The sequence below is a fragment of the Tubulanus polymorphus genome, chromosome 6, assembly GCF_964204645.1.
Source record: "Tubulanus polymorphus chromosome 6, tnTubPoly1.2, whole genome shotgun sequence".
Classification (NCBI taxonomy): domain Eukaryota; kingdom Metazoa; phylum Nemertea; class Palaeonemertea; order Tubulaniformes; family Tubulanidae; genus Tubulanus; species Tubulanus polymorphus.
The window spans coordinates 18,059,107-18,080,806 of record NC_134030.1 but is presented as its reverse complement, the minus strand read 5'-3'; the positions used below and the strand labels follow the sequence as shown (position 1 = coordinate 18,080,806).

At 35.1% G+C, this 21,700-nt stretch overlaps 3 protein-coding genes across 4 annotated transcripts; all 3 read right to left on the bottom strand.

The window, feature by feature from the left end:
* Positions 1 to 109: 109 nt before the first annotated feature.
* On the bottom strand, positions 110 to 4,960 carry LOC141906989 (uncharacterized). 2 transcript variants are annotated; one of them, XM_074796513.1, is made up of 18 exons: positions 4,907 to 4,960; positions 4,692 to 4,729; positions 4,475 to 4,492; positions 4,207 to 4,254; positions 3,910 to 3,999; positions 3,751 to 3,828; positions 3,614 to 3,661; positions 3,254 to 3,307; positions 2,844 to 2,879; positions 2,703 to 2,756; positions 2,590 to 2,631; positions 2,417 to 2,458; positions 2,152 to 2,178; positions 2,046 to 2,075; positions 1,901 to 1,936; positions 1,767 to 1,820; positions 1,397 to 1,442; positions 110 to 864 (listed from the first exon to the last, which is right to left on the bottom strand). In XM_074796513.1, coding segments are annotated over exons 3-17 (681 nt in total). In that variant the 5' UTR covers positions 4,476 to 4,492; positions 4,692 to 4,729; positions 4,907 to 4,960; the 3' UTR covers positions 110 to 864; positions 1,397 to 1,401. The 2 variants fall into 2 exon arrangements, with proteins under 2 accessions (XP_074652614.1, XP_074652616.1); XM_074796515.1 differs by lacking the exons at positions 4,692 to 4,729; positions 4,907 to 4,960 and having other exon boundaries at positions 4,439 to 4,480.
* Positions 4,961 to 5,296: 336 nt separating this feature from the next.
* Positions 5,297 to 7,578, bottom strand: LOC141907809 (uncharacterized). Its single transcript, XM_074797551.1, has 10 exons — positions 7,509 to 7,578; positions 7,158 to 7,187; positions 6,849 to 6,887; positions 6,610 to 6,720; positions 6,392 to 6,427; positions 6,291 to 6,308; positions 6,080 to 6,127; positions 5,918 to 5,995; positions 5,722 to 5,769; positions 5,297 to 5,371 (listed from the first exon to the last, which is right to left on the bottom strand). The coding sequence occupies exons 1-10, from the start codon at positions 7,576 to 7,578 to the stop codon at positions 5,310 to 5,312; spliced, it is 540 nt and encodes a 179-aa protein (XP_074653652.1). The 3' UTR covers positions 5,297 to 5,309.
* A 91-nt stretch (positions 7,579 to 7,669) lies between these two features.
* Positions 7,670 to 15,130, bottom strand: LOC141907808 (uncharacterized). Its single transcript, XM_074797550.1, has 20 exons — positions 15,040 to 15,130; positions 14,901 to 14,945; positions 14,719 to 14,814; positions 14,560 to 14,637; positions 14,432 to 14,467; positions 13,732 to 13,806; positions 13,612 to 13,653; positions 10,865 to 10,939; positions 10,463 to 10,510; positions 9,901 to 9,930; positions 9,770 to 9,820; positions 9,615 to 9,677; positions 9,171 to 9,254; positions 8,793 to 8,840; positions 8,667 to 8,705; positions 8,435 to 8,452; positions 8,303 to 8,350; positions 8,170 to 8,223; positions 7,983 to 8,029; positions 7,670 to 7,713 (listed from the first exon to the last, which is right to left on the bottom strand). Exons 1-19 carry the CDS (start codon positions 15,128 to 15,130, stop codon positions 7,998 to 8,000), a joined length of 1,053 nt encoding a protein of 350 aa, XP_074653651.1. The 3' UTR covers positions 7,670 to 7,713; positions 7,983 to 7,997.
* Positions 15,131 to 21,700: the final 6,570 nt, after the last annotated feature.

Below are 21,700 nucleotides of genomic sequence, written 5' to 3'. Positions count from 1 at the left end.
TTTATCATGTCATTGTGAAGTTATTACACTGTATTTCATTTACACTACAATTCAGTAACACTGTATTTCATTTACACTATAATGCAGTAACACTTAATATTTAGCACATTTCAGAAGCCGGTTGATAAACTCATATAATCAAATCTGAACGTTCACAGGTTTAACAGAGACGCGGAAAAAGGAGAAATATATAATTCATCTTTATACAAGAAATAACAGCATAAGAAATAAGAAAATCAATTAACCTTCAAGATATTTTCTAACAATTAATTGATATATCAATAGAACTACAGTAAACGATGGTCGAGTTCTGAACCTTCAAAGCAGCATAACAAAGACAGTATTTCTCACTAGCGGATGAACAGATTATAGACGCGGAAAACCAGCGATATATATTTCATTTTTTACCGAAAATTTCAAGATTGACTTAATGTCATTACAATTGCACTGGACCCAGTTCCACAGTTGTGAGTTAGAGTTAACTCTGAGTTAAAGTTAGTTCACGTTCAATGAGTTAACTCAAGATTCAAATCTTAACTCACAAGTGGAACTGGACCCTGATGAATTATTCATCAATTTACAAATATGACTACAATGACTCAATTCAAACAAATTACACACATTTTATTTGAATCGTTTTTTTCATCTCATTATCATTTATTCTTTTCGTATAAAATCGCACTAGATTCTAGAATAAAACGATTAATATACAGCGTCAAACAGTAGGTGAGGTCAAACATTGACAACAGAATATCTAGAAGTAGCTTGATCTATTATAACCACTCCTCCAGTCAGTACCACTACTATCACTACTATCATCAACAATCGATCCAGGACTATCATCTCTTAACATTCTACTATACCCTATAAATGAATACAATATAAACCAAACATCAAATACAATTGCAAACACCTTAGAGTTTGTTCTGCTTTAGATATCCAATCATTAACTTATATTCACTGTGGTATTCTATAAGTTCTCTTAATTTGTTTGAAAGGATTGAAACGTTGAATGAATATCTTCTTAAGGAAACAATTCAGACTCTTTTTATTCTAAGTGAAGGGTTTTGATATTGTATTATTGAACATTGTTGCTCATTTATCTCTTAAACTGTTCAGTAGAGATTAGAACCATACCGGATTAACCTAATCAGGATCAGTTAAATCCGGATTATGAGATTCGGTTAAATTCTATGACTCTTTTTTTTAAACAATCAACTACGTAGTTTCTCGTGGAAAACGATTCTAAAACTGGATTTCTCATAAACCAGGAGAAAACGGAACTTAATTTCATCTCAATTTCATCGATATATTTTATTTCAAACCATTTAACCTCAAAACTAGTTTAACCTCGATCATATGGTTTAAATCAGAAAGTGACGACTGTATGATTTACTTGCACTATTCATCATCTACCAGGAAACCGCGCCTTCTTAATATGTCTGAAAATAAAATAAATTATTCCCGAAAAACTGATGCATCAAACTATAAACATTTTACTGGTGATTGGTTGATGAAGGTGATTTTCAAGAAAGATCGCCGAAGAAAGTTGAGGCGCAAAATGAATTTCAAATGTATTTCCCGAATTAGAGGAAAGTCTATCAACTTACAACGCAAATATTTTGAGCCAGGAAATATTATTTTGAAATTTCCGGTTTGGGAACCTTAAGACATGTTACATGACTATATATAAATGTGGAAACATGAATTCATGAATATGGAATTATTGAGTCAGTAAGATGCTTATAGAAGTCAATATTGATTACTTTTATCTGTTATAGCACGTATCTCATCTATCAACTCTCTTGATTTTCTCATTACTGAAATAGAAATAGAATATATTATAAAACATTATCAAAATTGATAACATCAATTTTAACACACATTATTTATTCATTACCTTCTACTCGTGCACGTTTAGCAAATTCATTACGCTCTGAAAAAAACATCAGGATTTTTAGTGAATTGTTACTCAAATTCCCGCCCAGTTGGCTGACAGATGAGGCGCCCACATAACATATATAGATATAAACAATATTACTTACCATAAGATTCAGATGGTATAACCGTGAAATCTGAAATTAGAAATGATTCAGTAAACATCAACACAAACTCATAATGAAACTGAGTATTTATTATCAGTCAATTTACCTTTCATTTCATCAGCTATCCACTTCACTGAAATAATAAAATTTAATTCTGAACAGAATATTACATAATCTTCCTGGTTTCATAGACTGCTTTTCATAGTTACCCTTAGGGGTAAGTCATCAATAAGGGTGACTACCCCTCTAGTAACGACGAGAAACCATGGAAATGGAAATAACTGACATATTTCAAAATGTTCTCAGGGAATTTGTTTTCTAATCTGTGAAATTCGTCAGGTCAAATTAGCAGAAATTTGAGTTTTACAAACCTGCAGCTTCATAGTTTGGTTTATTGTTAAGTCTTGATTCATCTGTAAAAATGAAATATGTTGATACAATAAAAAGATACATTTTCAGCCAAACTGAACTCAATTCTGAAGTCAATTCAAAATTTCAATTGAAGAATTAATTGGAAATTAATTAATTGGAAATATTCAATTACCTGAATTCTTGATAGCTTCATTCACTGCAGTCTCAACTGAACCTATAAATAATAATACACAAATATTTGAGTTCTGGTTGTTAAAACAGGTTCTGATTTTATTGGAAACTTACTTCTAAATTCGGGAGTTTGAAAATAGTCGCGTTTTATCTCATCAACAATCACTTCTATAATACAAATAACAGAATAGATACATCTCATACAGTCACCAGGGGGCAGTACTAGGCTGAATATCAGAGCTACACAATATTTACCTGTATCTACGATCATTTTGCGTTTCTTAAAATCACCTAAAAATATCAAAACATAAACATAAGTTCACAGAAAAACTGTCATTGAAACTGGTTCCGTTGCAGTTTGTTTCAACTTGATCAATAAATTACATCATTTAAATGTCTTTAAACGATTCAGGTACCGGGACTGGGTACTCAGTTGAGTGTCTGTATTTGGTACTCATGTACTCACCACTACACTGATCACATATCTCGATAGTTAATCTTTGTTACTCATTCGTCTTCCAGTAGTTTATTGTACTCGAATTAAGATTTGTATTCACGTTCCGTACTTAACAGAACTCAAGAAGCTTGGTGGTTATTAGAACAACGTACTCATGAGAGGTACTCATTGGGGGTGGTCATGAGAGGTACTCATGATGGGTACTCACCAAGGTGCCACTTGTCACTTATTGTTTTAGTGCATTCACCCAAACACTCATCAACTGAAAACAAATAAATAAATAAATGATTGATTTTAAATCTGATAATATTTGATTTGATACCGGTTGCTTAAACGTTTTTGTGTTTAGACGCAACTGATTTTAGTCATCTACGATGAACTCGGTCTGAAGATTATTTCACATCGATACAAACTGTCATTCATAGTTTAACATCACTTAAACTTGGCTCTGAATCAAAACAGATGCCTCTGATGATCTGATGACATCAATAAATTTTATCTTCAATGAATTCAACGCAAAATTTTTTTGTTAATTTGAATAATAAGTTGTTATTGTATTGATATTCACCTATATCTGTTAGTTTAGTTGTATTTGTTTCACTGTTAATTTTATCTCCTATTAAAACAGAACAAACAATTATTATTCAAAACCTAAAAACAGATCATTTGATAAAACGTTCAGTGAAACAAGAATTTATTATTTACCGAAACATTCTTTGACTTGTTTCCAATAACCTGTGTTTGTCTTTGAAGTTTCACTGGTAAATTCACTGAGTACAGACACTATATGTAATAAACAATAGACAAGTTTTTATACAATAGAATTCTATTATAAATCACAAACTGATTTCACCGTGAACTTACACCTTCCAGATATATCATATACCCAGTGTTTTGATGACCACATACTGCGAGCCTTTTTACATTTCTCTTCTAAAACAGTCACTAGTGAATCTGAAATTTTACATGTTACAATGTACCTAACCAGGACCAGAGACTAATTTAGAAAATATTTAGAAAATATCATGATGTCAACTGTTGTAAACTATTTATGCTGCTATAGCGTCACAATATCTTCCTACAAAATACAGTCGACCATATGCGAAATAACTGTGTATTCCACATGAGAAGCAAAATAATCAGTCAACATAATATATTCACCTTCAAATTCTGGGATTCTGTTTTCAATAATTGGTTTGATGTAATTCACTGAAACAGAATGAACACAATAGATTACTGCAGGGAGAGGGAAACATATTATTCTTTACCAATCCTTCCCGTTGAAGGAAGCATTTTCATCATCTGTAAAGCACTCTGAGCAGTTTCATTGGATTTTTTTTGGATTGGAGCTATCAAAACACAACTTATCATATCATTTCGTAAATCTATTTACCTAGACTACAATGTGTAAGTTGTTATCAGTACTTACTCGATATTTCATCTTTTACTGAAAAACAGAAACACAATAATTCATATACAAACATTGAGTAGATCTAAACAGGTCAAATCATACAGTTTACTTCAACTATGGTTGAATTTAGTTCAGTCTCAGTGGTTGGAGTTTAGTGTTAGGAATATACAGGTTAGGAGTCTATATAGTGTTATAGGAGTTTACGGGTAACTCGAAACTGTGGAATTCTGCTCACTTCTATATAAGCTACGATTCCTCGTTCCTTTAATTCCTCTGAAATCACAAATAGAAGTAGAACGTAAATTCAGACATAAATCAATCTGCGATGAAGAATGAAATAAAACTAATCACCTTCAAAATTACGACGTGATATGACGTGACGTGACGTGAGCGGGAAATATATCTCACATTTAAATGCAGGAATTGATAGTAAATTATCAAAATACAAACCTGTAGATATTGATTTTATTTTGTTTTTCACGTCACCATAAATTCTATCAACAACTAAAAATAGAAGACAACGTTTGAATCATTTCATCTCAAGTAAAATTTTTCGGTTCGTAAAAACAAATATCTTATCCAAGTTTCATGAGAGAATTTTACCTTTCGAGTTTTCTCTCCTCAACAAATCGTTGATGTTACTTGATTGTTCAAGAAACCACAAGCAAATTTCAATGATTAACAATCTCAGTGAATAACTGTGTCTAATTGTAGATGTAAATGTAGTTTACTGTAGATGTAAATGTAGTTTACTGTAGATTACTGTAGATGTAAATGTAGTTTACTGTAGATGTAAATGTAGTTTACTGTAGAAGTAACTTACTTTTATCTAAGGCAGTTCGAGTATCAGTTTTCAATGATTCATCAGATTGTATTGCACGAATGAATTCATCCTTGAAATATTCCACTGAAATTCTGATGAAAACAGCAAACATAGACACAACATTCATTGAGCTTGGTTTCATTATAAAACTTCATTTATAAGACTAGTAAACCCGGGTTAGAAAACCATTTTCAGGGTATGCTCCTCATGATCGAGTTTAAAATAGAATAACATTTTCTGGTAATTCCTAAACGATCAGATAAAGGATTTTTTGCAGGGACAAAGATCAGTCGCAGAATATTCCAGACTAATGCTCCTAAGAAGCTGAAAATTCCGTTATCACAGAAAAATTATTTCATGCCAGCCATTGTTGGGATCGATGAAATACATGGTGAGATCAGTGGCATAAACAGGTAAGATTTATAACAGACTTATACAATACCCGCTCGATCCCACAGAATAACTGGATCACGTCTAGCTGAATCCAACTCTACAAAAATTAAATGAAATTCCAACGATTTAAAAACACAGAAAATTTGTAATGAACTGATTTGCCTCGTTCTCAACTTGTCAAAATAACTCGCAATTCATTTTAACTGTATTGAATTCAAGTTCACCACTTCACTGTAGTCACTTACCAGTGCGGAGTTGTGCCGGTATATTCAGTGTTACAGTCACTATTTCTTCAGGTGTCTTTATTCTATAACCACTACCAACTGTAATAAACATTGATAATAAACATAAATAAGATTTTAAACATAAAACACGTTAACTTTCACACTTTGTAATGTGTACAGTACCTTTCCTATCTTCAAACTCTTTATCGGCTAATTCATGTAGTTTAGAATCTATGAATATAGAAAATCACATGCAACTTATAAACAGGTAAATATGACAAATTACAACATGACATTTATTGATTAGTTTCATGAAATCAGAGGCAATCGCGCAGTCTAACGTACTGATAATATTTACAAATTGTGCTCATTATAAATATCAATCAGAACTCACTTATCTCATTTCGACTCACTGAAATATAAATAGAGAAAATCAAACAGATTATTCATGATAAAAACTGGTTTGTGATTGAAACAGTTGAATTATGTACAAACCTCTATATCCAACAACTTTATCATCCTTCAGAGTTTCTGAAATGTATCAAAGATGTTTGAACGATGTTAAATGCGCATTCATTTACATGAACATGTTACATGTGCATTCATTCCCATTTAGCATGTTACATGTTAAGTGCATGTATAATTTGAGATATTAAATCAATATTTAGTTTCATTCATATCAGCGATATATTTAAACGCCTGACAAACTGAACTGTGAATTATTCTGTTCAATTCCTCCTCATTTTTACTCTCTTCATTTTCCTCTTGTTTCAGTTTCTCTTTGAGTTCTTTCTTAAATCTTTCAGCTCGTCCAGCGTACAATTCTAAAAGTTATTCAACATGAAAGCAATGAGCAATTGAGATCCACAAAAAATTGAGCTCAGGTTGAATCTGGGAAAATGATGAAATAAACCCTGCTGATTCTGATGCAATATTTACATAGACCTCTTACCTTTGATAGATTTGAAAACTGCGATTTTCAATTTCATTTCTGAAAAATGGAAAACAGTATTCACAATCAAGTTTGATCAAACATAGCATTAACTACTGATGACATCAACACTTCTATTTTAAACCTCTTTTGAAATATTTGATAAAAAGTCAGTCAAACAAGTTTCTGGCTCATCAGGAAATCACGAGACATAAACAAAAATGGACTAAAGATTCCAGTCAGAGTTCTATAGATAATTTTCTTTTAAAGCGTCTGCTTTCGACCCTAGACCTCGATATTTATAGTTCGTTACTATTATTTAGTTCTTACCTAAAACATCTCGGCTTATTTCATAGACACCTGAAAAACAAAAACAGTTGAACAGCTTATCAAATCAAACAATTTCCCAAAATGGAACATTTTGACAGAAATCCACCCGGAGCCATCCTCTAATGATAATATGATTTGGATATTGTCAGAGCCACCCCATTGGATATGTGCATGGCAATCAAAACATGGTCAATTCAGCAATTTGGAGCGATGAAGAATAATCTAATCTAATTCAAGCTACGATTGATTTTGTTCCCATGATACTAACTGGGCAACTTTCTAGTTCAAATGCAACTGATTTTAATCATCAACGATGAGGTCGGTCTGAAGAATATTCACATCGATACATACTGTCGGCTAAAACTTGGTTCTGAATCAAAACAGATGCCTCTGATAATCTGATGACATCAATAAATTTCATTTTCAATTCATGGTCATCAAATACTCTGTAAATTTAGTTCGAGGGACAAAGAAAGTTTACACTCACTTTTATCTAGTTCTGTAGAATGTTTGTTCTCTTCTAATTTCTGCAAACTTGACGCCAATAAAACTGATTCTGCAAATGAATACATGAATGAAATGACATAAATATTGACCGGATCAGTTCAAACTATAATTTCATCCAAATACATGTGGATTAACCGGGTTTTATAAAACCTTAAATTTGCCACAAAGCCGATGAATTTTGACAACGTTGCCATTTGTTGCACATTACCGGGTAGCTGGTTTTATTGTAAACCGGAATCCTCATTCACGAAACGATTTGTAATTAGCGTGAATATTAAGGAAAGAATAATATCTAAATGAAAACATTTTCAGTCTTACCATAAATATCTTTGTTCACAAAACGGTTCGGTGAACCACTCCCATTTCTGTAATACCAACCATAAAGATATTACAATTGCGGGGTAAATTTCTATCCATGATTTTAGTACCGGTAGATAGTTTTAATCTTGACAATATAGAATAAATTATGGATAAATTATGATAATTAATTTATTGTATAACACACCTATCCTTGTTTCATCAGTTACTTTCTGGATTTCTATTTGTGTGACGGGGTTTCCTGTAATTAGACAAACTATGTTTAATTTGTAATCAGTTTACAGTTGTCAGCCCCCCTGATAGATTCAGTGAAAACTCACCATTCTGTTGTTTAACTTCTGTTTGAAGTGTTTCTTTTACAAACATATCTATAAAAAGATACAGCGATATTTCAGTTATAATTGAACGGCCTCAGCACCAGTTTATACATCATAGTGAATATTATAACTTACCAGCAATTTCATCAGTAGCTGAAATATAAAGTAAAAGTGTTTGAAGAAAATAGTTCGCACAGGACTGAGAAGTACAGAGAACTCGCATGTACATGTAGCTCAGTTGTACATGTACATGTACAGAGAACTCACATGTACATGTACGGAGAGAACCCACATGTATATGTACAGTAGATTATAGAGCTCATGTATTTATAAACTCAGTCGAGGATAAATGAGAATTAAAACCTACGTTTAATGTTGAATATTCCTCGTTCACATAATTCAGCATCTACAGTAAAAATAAACACAATCAATTATTCAATGATTCCACAACAAACTCCACAGTATTTTTACTGAAATGATTTATGGAACCTACCGGACATATCAGCAAACAAATCAACAATAGCTTCAACTGATAAAGCGACTGAAAATATAGAAATTCATTATAACCGTTTACTGGAGATTTGAAACTTACAAAAACTACAATATTTAAAATGATGTTTGATAACTTCCAATAAAAGCTCAATGTGATTCACACAGAGCAGTTGCTCTTTTGGCGCTCGCTTCATTTTGCAAATCTATAAATACAGATAAATCCTAAAACATTAGCGACAAATTTGAAAAATGCGGAAGACCTTTTTTCAAAAGGTTAGCAATTTTCGTCAGTAATTTTTTGAAGCACTTTTCAGACTCTGTGGTAAATCTGTGTAGTCAACTTATAATTGAACTCAGATCGATTTCATAGTTTACTGACCATCCCTGGTGAACTCTTTCTCTTTGTCTGTCAAGGGTCTTTTCTCTTCATTCAATTGCGTCATAAAACTAACATGAACTTCATCTGAAACAAAGAAATAGATTGGAAATTCTGTTTCATGTTGTATCATTACCCCTAGTTTATATCACATCTTATTTCTCAATCTTATTTCTCAGTTTCTTTGTTCTGGATTGTGTAAATCTGATTATGTTGTTGTAACTTGAGTATTTCTGAATGTATCGAATCGTGCAAAATGGAACGAATTTAGGCAAAAATGCGATTAGAATAACATTCCATTTACGAAATAACACACTGAATTATTGCAAATTCTCAACTGGTCGCTTCTATCAGGTTTATAGACTTATTGCAAAAAGGCTGCCAGGTGGCCATGTTGAATTCGCTACATTTCTATCAGCGAAGCTGAAAGTTTGAACAGTAAAGTACCTTCATCTCTATTGTAAACTGCATCAGCGCCATCTATTGACCTCTTTTTGTTCAGTAGTTTATCTGTAATACATTTACAACATAACATAAGAGTTAACAGTAGAATAATAATCAATAAACTCATACACCAATAACTGTATTCAACCGAATCTTACCGATCTCATTAAATAGTTTCGTTTTTAAATCGTTTATTGTCGCGTATTTTCCTGTCAATAGATAATTATAGACTCATTTGAATCCATGATTCGAGTTGAAGAGGAAATACTGAGTCATTTCGTAAACTTACTTAGGATTTCTTTCACCAAATCTAACATACCTGAAAATACACCGACATTAAACTCTTATATTAACTTAACTCACATTTACTTGTTCACATACATCACATAAGTATTACTCACATGCATGCACATGTACATTGCATGCATAACTCATATGTGCATGTTCATATAACACACATGTACAATGTTAGAGTGTGATCTCTAATCGGTTTACAAATGTGTGTAACACTGCTGCACGTGATTATGACGTATTATTTAGAGGCTTATAAAAATACGCGGGATTAGTTGTGCGCAGCTCAGAAACGATAGTTACTGTCCTATCTGGTGTCACGACAAGATCGTTTGCGGCTCAATATTAAAACATTATAGTTATCGTTATTTTCCTGCTGAGATATTTTCTACCGTCATGATGGAGCCTAGAGGTGACTTCCACGCAACATACATGTTCACATATCACACATGTGCATGTTCACATAACACACATGCGCATGTTCACATAACACACATGTGCATGTTCACACAACTCACGTACATGAACTTAACACAAACTATAGGTAAAGAATAACTTACTTTGATCACGTGATAACTGTTGGAATAAGAATTCTCTGATAGCTTTTTCTGAAATGAAATATAGAAAGTATTTGTTCAATAATCAAATAAACTGTGCATCAAACAGTTTGAATTACTGCTGGATGAAGATAGGAGGTAGAAGTGTCATATTTAGAGACAGTATGGTATGTACTATGCACGGTTGCAAGAGACCAAACATCCGGTTCTGCACTTCCCCTGGCAACTGAGTCATCACTCCTCTTACCACTCACTTCTCTTACCACTCACTCCTCTTACCTCTCACTCCTGTTACCACTCACTACTCTTACCTGTAACGCCTCTTACTTCTCACCACTTTTACCTCTCCACTCTTACCACTCACTACTCTTACCTCTGACTACTCATACCTTTCACTACTCTTACCTTGTTTATCCTCATCTCTCGTTATCTCCCAATCATTCTCAGTTCCGTAAACATCGCCGATTATTCTAACAATTCCTATAAAAGAAAAACTTATTTTAAATTCATTTTTTAAATGAATTCATCGAAGTTACAAACAATCTGCTGATTTATAAATGAACTCTCTGAGTTTATATTGTTTAATCTAAATGAAATTACAATAAATATCTAATATACCTGGACTGAAAAACCTTTCAATGACCTCAAAGTCTCCAGTTTTAACTATTAAACATATTAGCTACAGATTGACATGAAAAAAAAACGTTTCTCGTTCCCCGCATTTCCAATCCTCTAAATCTAAATCCGCAGTTTTAAAAATTTGAATCATTTTCATTTTAAAATTTGAATCATGAAATTTTGAAATTTGAAATTTATTTACATTCATCACCTCAACGAGATGTATACAAAGGGGCATCTAGTAATATATGTTGATCACGTTTTTCTGACTATATCATGGAATACGGTGGATCCGCCCCTAATTGTGAGTTAATTGTATTTAAAATCAACCAAAAACATACAATAAAACATAACATGCTGGTTCAACATATGAGTCAACAAATTGTGCAAAACTGCTGATTTTACCGAACAGGGGCGGATCCACGCTGTCAGAAAGAGGGGTTCAACTCACATGAGATGGGCACTTTTTATTTGTGATAGGTGGCAGGCGCAAAGTGTAAATATTGTACGTATAGGTACATCATTTTTATTTCACTTTAGTGCCATATTAGATCATGATCAGTACCGAGCAGAAGCCTATATTTCCGGCACTTGGTCACAAAAGGGTTCATCTTATACGAAAGGGCACTTTTTGTTGGTGTTGAGTGGCCCTGCAAGGGTCGCAGGCACGAAGTGCAAAATAATTGATAATCTAGGTACATCATTTTTATGCACATTTAGTGCACATTAGATAATGACCAGTACAAGGGATGAGAAGCCTTTATTTTGGGCACTTGGTCAGAAAGGGGGTTCGAACCTCGGACCAGCCCGAATCCGCCGCTGCCAAACAACAATAGTCTCGGCTGTAACTATTACATTTTTATAACTGCTGATACATTTAGGGTAAGTACATGTATAAAACAAACATCAATAAAAAATCTATCAAAGCGTCTTAAAAAATCTCACAAAACCTAAAAAACAGTACTGATTTTTGAAAACGAAAACCAGTCGGCCAAATGTTTATGTGGCAGGGTGTTGTGTTCAGGGTATAATAATTTATAATATATTTCAAACGTCAAGACAATTAACCCAAATGTCTTGAAGTGGTAACTTCTGTGTAAAACAATGGCTGCCAGGCAAATGTTTTGGACTGCAGACGGTCCAGGTTAGAAACTAAAGTTGCAAAGCTGAAACTCTCCAACCCTTAACTCATCATCAAAAATTTCGTTTGGAGGGGAGTAAGTAGGTCCGCGTGGTGTGCCCACTGAACCAAAGTTACTGGCCAGGCGGCTGCGACCGGAAACCGGCTACACGAGTAGCGCTGACAAAATCACCACCTGGCCGAGCGGGGAGGCGGTAATAACCTCCCCAACCGCCTTAAGCTGGATTGGGCTAACCACCCGATTGCAGGGGCACTTGTAACTGGTTCCGAAACGTATTAACGAAAATAATTTTACTAGCGATGCTAGTCAATGTGATCCGCCGATAGTTGACGGATGCCGAGATCTGGTATTGCATAGAGGGTCGGACCCACCATAAGTGTGTCCAGTTTGCTTACTAGAATTTTATGGCGACCGGAAGTAACGAAGGTGACTTTCAATGTAGTAGGAAATTCAGTAGTAGTAACGCGCTAGGTGTCCATAAGTCATCAGCACATAGACTTGAGCATAATCTTGCTATTGAAGCAGAGATCCGTGATAAAGATTCGTAAGCGATCTAGGCGCATTGTCGCTCCAAACACCACAAGAACCAGATAGGTTCATGGTAGTAGTAGGATCTATACACGTAGACCGGTTCCCTATTTTTTAAGGCGGTCATACCACATGACTAGACCATCGCGGCTACATGGCTAGGACGCAGCTTTATATTTTATAATGTACTAATAACCAATATTGGACACCCAATTTACAATGATGTATACTAACATTGTTAACCAAAAGAGTTCCGATCTCGCAGGTGACGGACCTGGGAGGGCTTGGTCGCCTAAACTTGTTCACTCCGATGGGGGTGGGGTGGTGACCTCGGCCCCTTCCCGGAGAGAAATGATGAGTCGGCAGTGAACTCCGGTTCATAGACCAACGTTCACCGCTCTGATCTCACTTAACTAACACAATTGATCAAAAAGTTCTTCAATATTTTGCAAAAAGGATGATTGTGCTCAATATTTGGCTGCAGATTAAACCTTATCTCAATTGACTGAAGCGCCTTCAAAAATATGCAAAAATGCACCAGTCAGCCATCTTGATTCCAATCATGACATTCTTTAAACTACCGACGTCGTTAGCAAAGCACAAACTTAAGTTGATAATTACAGTTGTTATAATGAAACAATATCTGTTGGATATAATTCAGGGCCCAATTTTATAGACTGGTATTAACCTTAACCCGAGGTTAACCTAATTGATAATGAATATAGTTAACCCCGGGTTAAAGATAATACCAGTCTATAAAACCGGGACCAGATTATTAGTGAATGATTTCTAAAACTATGAACTGTATTCATGCAAGATATTCTACATATTATAGAAATAAAGGGTTAATAATTCTATAAATACCTGGCTGCAGTTGGTCACGTGTTTTCACCCAATTCTCATGATCTACAAAGAAAACAACACCTAAAATTATCAAACCGATATCTGAGAATATGTGCAGTAAATCATGTGAGAGAATCTTACCTTTTTCATACCAGGTTTCACTTGTCCAACGCAACAATTCAATCGCATCTTTAGATTTCGGAACCAAAAACGGTACTGTAAATTAGAAAACTCAAATACTGTTTGTCTACACTCACCTCACAGACAAAACCTGACATATTGATCCAACAAAGAAAATGGATGATGCTGTGATTTGGATATCGTAGATGCAGCTAATGCTATGATAGATTTTGAGACAATTGAACCGATGATACTGCGTAACCTTCATGTGTTTAAACCGTCCAGTTTGCGAATTAGAAAATTAATTTCTCGAGATTTTGGGAAAATTTTTGGCGTTTTTTCGAGAAAATTATTCCAAAAGCCCCGCCGTCTTATTATAAGTGTTTGGGCATTTCAACGACTGTAAGACGCCGGTAGGGCAGCGAGAGCAGCCGCCCACGACTAGTTCGCCATCGGACAATAACGTCAGTCGCACTTGAGTTAACTTATCTCAAGGTTTTCAGTGTTACTCCCCACGTGACCACGCCACCTGATGGGCACGCATCTGATTTAAATCATCTATGATGAACTCGGTCTGAAGAATATTCACATCGATACAAACTGTGACCAAAGACTTTCAAACACTCTTGGACTTTGAATTCAAATGCATGAATATCCAATGACAATAACAGTTAATTTTGCAGGATTAATCATCAATGTTTTCAATGTTAATACAACTTACAGCAATTACATGTACACGGCTCACTTCTCAACAGCACTGCAAATAGAAAAAAAATACAGCAGTTTATTCTACAGTTACTGAATATCAATCATAATCAGTTTCAAAGAATGTTTTCTTATAGATCTCACAGCAGCAACAGTGACACAGTTCATCTGAGGAGTCATCCTTATCACCAGGTTCATCGGCAGCAGGTAATTTGCAAGTCACTGAAAACAAACAAACAAAATATTCTAATTTGCGATAATCCTTTCTAAGATTCTATGATGGCATTTTTCTATGACACTTACAGCAACAACAAACACATAGTTCATTGTCCGACGAGTTCTCGGTGCGACAATTACATCTAAACAGTTTATCAGCAGGTTTTCTATAGAAACACAGTACTGGAAAACAAAATAAAATACTGTACAGCATGTTAACACTCACATGGCTTACGCAGGGAAAATTAGCCGATTATTACAGAACTTACAATTTCCATATCTACACAGTTCATCATTAGGTTCTCTACACCGCACTGTCAATTAGAAATAATACAGTATTTTATTTCTGCAGTTTGTTTATTGTTGTTTCATTATCTAGATTTAATGATGGTTTTATGTAAAACTTACAGCAGCCACAATGACACAGTATAAACAGTATTATCAGAATCAGTAATATCAGTACACCGATTACAGCACCAGCCACTCTGCCTCCATTCATTCCTTCGGGAACTGGATTTCAAACAAATCAGCAATTTTCATTAAATTGTGCAAAGAAAAAGCTAGAAATATTTCTGTTTTTACTATTGATAAAAGTAACAGCAATTAAATTGAATAATTAAATAGGTCAAGCAAGAAATATCTGTCTCCTTATTTTCAAAGCTCAAATAGCCTCTAAATAAAGTTAATAAGTGAAATGCAAAACACCAATAACAAACGGCTTCAAAATGTAAAGTAGAAAATGTGAATTATTGTGCAAAGTGTAACATTTGAATGTGATATATTCACAAATAATGAAATATGCCGAGGTCAGTTGATACTGAGAAATGACACTTTTAAAGGATTGTCATGCTGTTCTTACCGTGCAGAGACTCAAATCTGATTACATCATGAGACTCTACCGCATTATGTGCAATTATGTGCATAATGTGCAATTATGTTGACTTATCCAAATTGGAAATACAGTATATAGAATTAGAGATACAAATAATATTGGGACACAAGAATATCGAAGACTTCAGTGATGTGACGACTTATCGAAATGATGACTTACACTTACTTAATGAGTACGTCTGATCATGTTTGACGTTTTTAACCCCCCCCCCCCTTAGTACTTCCACGATCCCTCATCCCCCTAAAATTGTACGTACTATTTGAGCCCTCCCTAAATTGTTTGATTGCATAGAATTAATGAAGTTTTATCACGTGGCAACCGGGACTTAAATCATTTGTTCAGATTCAGATAAAATTCATCCAATTTTTACCCGCAATCTTACCTGGTTCATCAGTTGGACCGGCGTTATGATAACCAGCGACATCAATCACCCTTTCATTAATACCATCAGCCAAACACTGCCCTCTATAGTCAGTTATGATACTATTTACGATAGGTATCGTTACGTTCCACCGAAAGTTTGATAGTTTTTGAACGACAGCTGGAGGGTCACATGTAACTTGTTGAGTCGATGGGTGACTATCAACTGTTACAATATACGCTGCGTATGTTTCATTTTCACTGGATTTCTTGTAAACTGGTGCAAAATCTGTTTGAAAAAACAAAACATTCGTTTTCACTGTCTTTCTTGTGATCAGTAACGAGACGTGTAGTACTGTATAGGTTAACTATTTATTTGACGCACAAGCTTTCGCTACTAATGTGTAGAAGCTCCATCAGGTGAATGAGTGATCAAAATCTAAAAAATACAAAAGCAATGTTCTTACGAACACACTCTCTAACAGAGTCCTGACCCCTTTCGTGAGTGGCAATGTCGGCGATGTCGGCAAGTTAAACTAACCTACATTAAAAATCTCTTTCCCAATGTCGGCAATGTCGGTGATGTCGGCAAGTTAAACTAAACTACATTGATCTCTGGCATATTGATTTTTTTCTTATGATAAGTCTCGTCGTTCTACTTTTCCGTAAACTATACTTGAGCCGAATCACCGGCAAACATCTGCATTTCATTTCCTTTAAAATGGTGTATTAATCAAGTAAGCAGAGCTATTTGATATTCAATCAAAACTTATGTTTTAAAAATGAGCGTAAATTATTTCGAAAATGGGGAACTCGAGGGACCGCCACAAAATGGCGCCTAGAAACTGGAAACTTCTTTATTGTAGCAGGGAAAACGATTTTCTCCAATTGATGGCAGATGTTTTGGCTGATATCGGGCGGTACAACATTGAACTTGAGCCCAAACATAAATGTCTAATCACCAGGAAGTGAAAAATCAATCGCTAGATTACTAAATCAATCACTTTGAAGCGAAAACAATTTTTACATCCAAATTTTGAAATTTTGAACCCTTATCATACAAGGTATAAACTTTTCTCTAGAAGATTGGATTTCAGAAAGGAAATACATATAGTCGTTGTTTGTCCTCTCTATTATTTCTATTGTCTCGACAAAAAAAAAAATTCACGAACGACCTGATAACGTCCGCAGCAGGGGGAGAATGCACCGTGGCCTCCTGAAACTGGCTCAGGTCTCATGCGACGTTAGTTGTTTGCTAGTCACTTGTAGGACACCCTCAGACAGAGACATTCATATCTGGACACCTCGGACAAATGTTCTAAACCAACACCAGACTGATGTAGTCTGGATATTGTTACGGAAATGTTTCTTTACTTACACGTAACGTCCATCTTAGTTTGATGTAGTATTTGATTTTGAAGTGGTTCCGGTAGTTCTATCCGATTATACTTCCATAAACGACACTGAATCAATGTTGCGTGTTGCATGTACAGATAATACATCTGATTCCTGTTGATAACTCCATCTTCCAACGGAGTATTTACGCCTTGCTCGGGTAATTTATCAATATCTGTTAAGTCTTTTTCATATCCATCGGCATACCATTTTACTTTGATGTTTCGATTACCAATCATACTTGTGGCTTTACAAGTACAAACCAGTGATTGGAATACAGCCAGTTTACACGGGTTTTCAAATATGTTTATACCTATAAAAGATTTACATTACGATATAATTTCTGTTTGCTCTTCAAAATGACTGAAGGAATCAAAAGTAAATTGAGTAAAAAATCAAGATTACAAGAGTTGCGTTTCTTCAACTGTTTAGCACATGAAAAGTCATCTTATTTTATCTGAGTCTGTGAAAATGAGTTTCTTGTTCGATTAAGAGTTTGATTTTAGTTTTCACGCTGGTTTTGAATATCAGGGTCACAATGAATACGACACTTATGGCGAAATTAAGCTCACGGAGTTAGTATCGAAAAAAATATAGTGTTCACAAAAGACACATGATTGCTTAGGTGTTTTTTTTCTAATTACTTGGATTTCGGATCCTCCGCCGAGAATTCCTGGCTTTCTTGAATAAAATAAAAATTGTTTTTTTTTTAAGTCCGCTCCCCGCCCTAACAAAAAACGGAAATAAGAAAAATAGAAAAATAAAAATCTATATCTCATTTTCTAATGCGTTCCCCGTTAGTATTTTCTATCCCAAAGCGAAAAAAATTACCAAATTGCAAGCATCTTACACACGTATTGCAAAAACGCGTTCGTTCGGTTAAGCTGACTGTGCCAGGATTCGAGCACCTCAACGGTATAGCCCGCGACAATTAAATCGTGCCGTCTTGTGCTGCCATCTGGTGCTGAAACATGGCCTGTTTGTAAATTATGTATTGTTATTCAAAGACTTGACGCAACTAAAATACATGTGAAGCTTGAAATCTCATCAGTGAATCAATTAATTCTATTCTTTGTTGATTTATAAACTGTCTAGTGAAATGACGTAAGTTCCAGTCCGCGATAGTCTTACACAGAGCAGTTGCGATACATCTCCATTTAATTACAGGGTTTAACTTAACTCTGTAGTGTAGATTTAATAATAGAGAGCCGTTAGCTATCCTATATACTTGAGATGAAATTGGAATTCTTACATGACTGGATTCTCGGCGATCGATCTGAAATCCAAGCAATTCATAAAACAGCTCAATTACTTTTGAATCTTAGATTCTTAACTGAAAATGACATTTTCAAATTTGTTGTGGATTCCTTTTGAATTCTGCCTAAAGGAATAGGTTAAAAAAGAGAATTTTTTTTTCTATTCCACCCACATAAAAGTGTACACCATCTCAGAATAAAGAAAAAGTTGTGTTTTTTTTTTATCTATTCCCTTTACCCGACCAAAGATTTCCTCCCAAACTCCCGAAATCCAAGTAATTAAAAAAGCGCCTTATGATTTGGAAACATCCATTATTGGATACAGGGTTTCTTCACGTGGGTTATGATTGATTTGAACCAAACTCGGGGTCCAGGGATACCATGCCCAAATTGGAAAGTGCTTTGAAATGTCCAACAATCTAACAATTTCAAAAAATTCAATGCCCTCTGATGAACATATACTGAAACCGAAGACCGTGGAACTCACCACAATCATAGTACATGTCATGAGCTACAATTTTGCAATCGATTGTTGTAACGAAATATGTCTAGGTACCCAAGTAATATGGAAATACTAAGTTATTCCACTATTCAACGCCCCCTGGTGGCCATATACAAAAAGCAATAGCCCTGAAACTACCACAATTATCAGAAAATTTCATTAGCTACACTGTCAATTGATTGTGGTAACAAATTATGCCTAGGCACCAACATACTAGGGAAATACTGAATTATTCCACTATCCAACGCCCCCCGCTGACCATATACAAAAACCAATGATATTGAAACTTACTACAAATATGTATGAGCTAAAATTATGTAACCGATTGTGATTACAAAGTATGCATAGGTACCAATATAAATAAACAAATTGTGTATGATTCAATATTCAACCCCTATTGTTGGTGAGAACCAAAAACTGGGTATCCCCAATTCCAAGTGAGGAGATGTATCCTATGACAGCGCTGATAATAATATCAAGATTATAAGTTAAAACCAGCTTTTATTTTCCTAAAAAACCCTTTTTCCAAATGATGACTTTTACCGAATGAAGGCTGTCAATTGATGACACTAAGATGGCCGCCAATTGCGTGATATTGAACAGATCGCAAGAACCCATCATGTTACAGATCCCTCCTCATAGATTACTCTTCACACATTTCAATGAAAGATGGTAAACAAGTAGCAAGCTACAGGTCTCGGAATTTGGGCCAAAATTGACCTTTTTGGGCACAAAAAGGTCACAGGACGGTCATCTTGGGTCTGATCAATCCAATTTTGTCACGCTGATAGATCCCCTTGGGGATTAAAAAATACACAAAAGATCAAGGTAATTGATGGAAGCGCCTTCAAAATTTCCCTTGAAAACTTGTGTTAAAAAGTAAAAATATAGCCTGCTGGGGCCGGTTCCTCAGTTGAGACTTAAGTCCAAAAATGGCCTTAAATTTTAAGACTGGTCTTAAGTTGTTAGATTGGCTATAGAACTAAGATGGTCTTGAATTGATCTTAAGTCTAAGCTATGACTATGGAACTGGGCCCTCGGACTTAAGTCCAGAGTGGACTTAAAATTGAACGGAACTCTCCAAAAACCAACGACTGACGACACTGAAAACAATGATGTTAAGCAGGAGTGTATGCGATGATCGTACAGACGTGTGTAATGTCAAAAACAAAGGCCCATACTCACTGATCACATCTGATTGGTAGATTTCACTTTCTTTCGTTCCCGCTGAATTTGTGGCCACACATTTATATTGTTTACCAGCCTCCAGTTTAAAAACCCAAACTGATGCTGGTGCCGTATGTAATGGAGTCCAGGTCCCTCCTGCTCCACTGTTCACTCGTAGCTGGAAGTGTACACCAGTCGCTTTAGAGTTGCTCTGTTTACAGGTAATACTGACATTTTTGCCATCCTGCGACAATAATACACGTGTATCCGGTAATACATTCACACTGTCCAGTACAACTCCATCAGGTGCTGAAATATCAAATACACAATACGTAATATGCTTGTACTCGGTAATACATTCACACTGTCCAGTACAACTCCATCAGGTGCTGAAATATCAAATACACAATATACGTAATATTCTTGTACCCGGTAATACATTCACACTGTCCAGTACAACTACATCAGGTGCTGAAATATCAAATACACAATATACGTAATATTCTTGAACCCGGTAATACAGTCACGCTGTCCAGTACTACTCCATCAGGTGCTGTAATATCAAAAACACAATATATGTTACATTCTTGTACCTGGTAATACATTTACACTGCCCAGTACAACTCCATCAGGTGCTGTTTTTAATATCAGTCTATAAAACCGGCCGCTTCAGTTATAAAAGACCAATGGTCTTGTAGCTCACCTGACCATTAACTTATAGGCAGTTTAGACGTCTAAAATGAATTAGACGCTGGTCCTATTGCACTAGGGCCGGTGGCAAGATGGGAAGAGGAAAATCGATATACACATTGCCTTTCAAACCTTCAAAGGAGCGATCGAAATCAAACGGCAACTCTTGCTTTAGAAAATAATCATATTTATTTTCAGATAATAATTTTCATATCAAAAGATAGGATAGGAGCTAGGCCAAATCCAGCTGGCGTAATCATATCAGAAGTTTTGTCTTAGAATATTTGCTGAAACGTGCCTTTCGAAAAATCTATAATTCCTGCTGCAATGAATCGAGGTGGTGATTCATTCTTGGGATACCGGTATCTGTAAAACAATGAGTAAGATCAATAAAAATAAGGTGAAAATTAGATCGCATTGAATTGAATTGCAATCACATCGTAATAGACGAAGGATTAATATTCTGTCCGTCCCGTACTAACATCTTGCTGTAGTAGACATTTTCGGGCACCAAGGACCAATGACAATCATTATTCATAGAATATCTTTCAATGAGCAGAAATACCGTGTACTCGTGTGAATACGTGAATAAACCAGGAAATGCGCGGTAGTGCTCGGTGTCTCTAGTGTACGGAGACGCATTGGAGTCATTCACAAATATAATCAAAGAAACCGAAAGTTGATCTGTTGAAACAAAATATCAACATTGCGACTGAAATATTATGAAATAAAAGTTAACCTTGATCTCGATTGATTCGAATTTGAAATTAAAATCCACCATTCTGTCCACACTTGAAATTTGAAAAT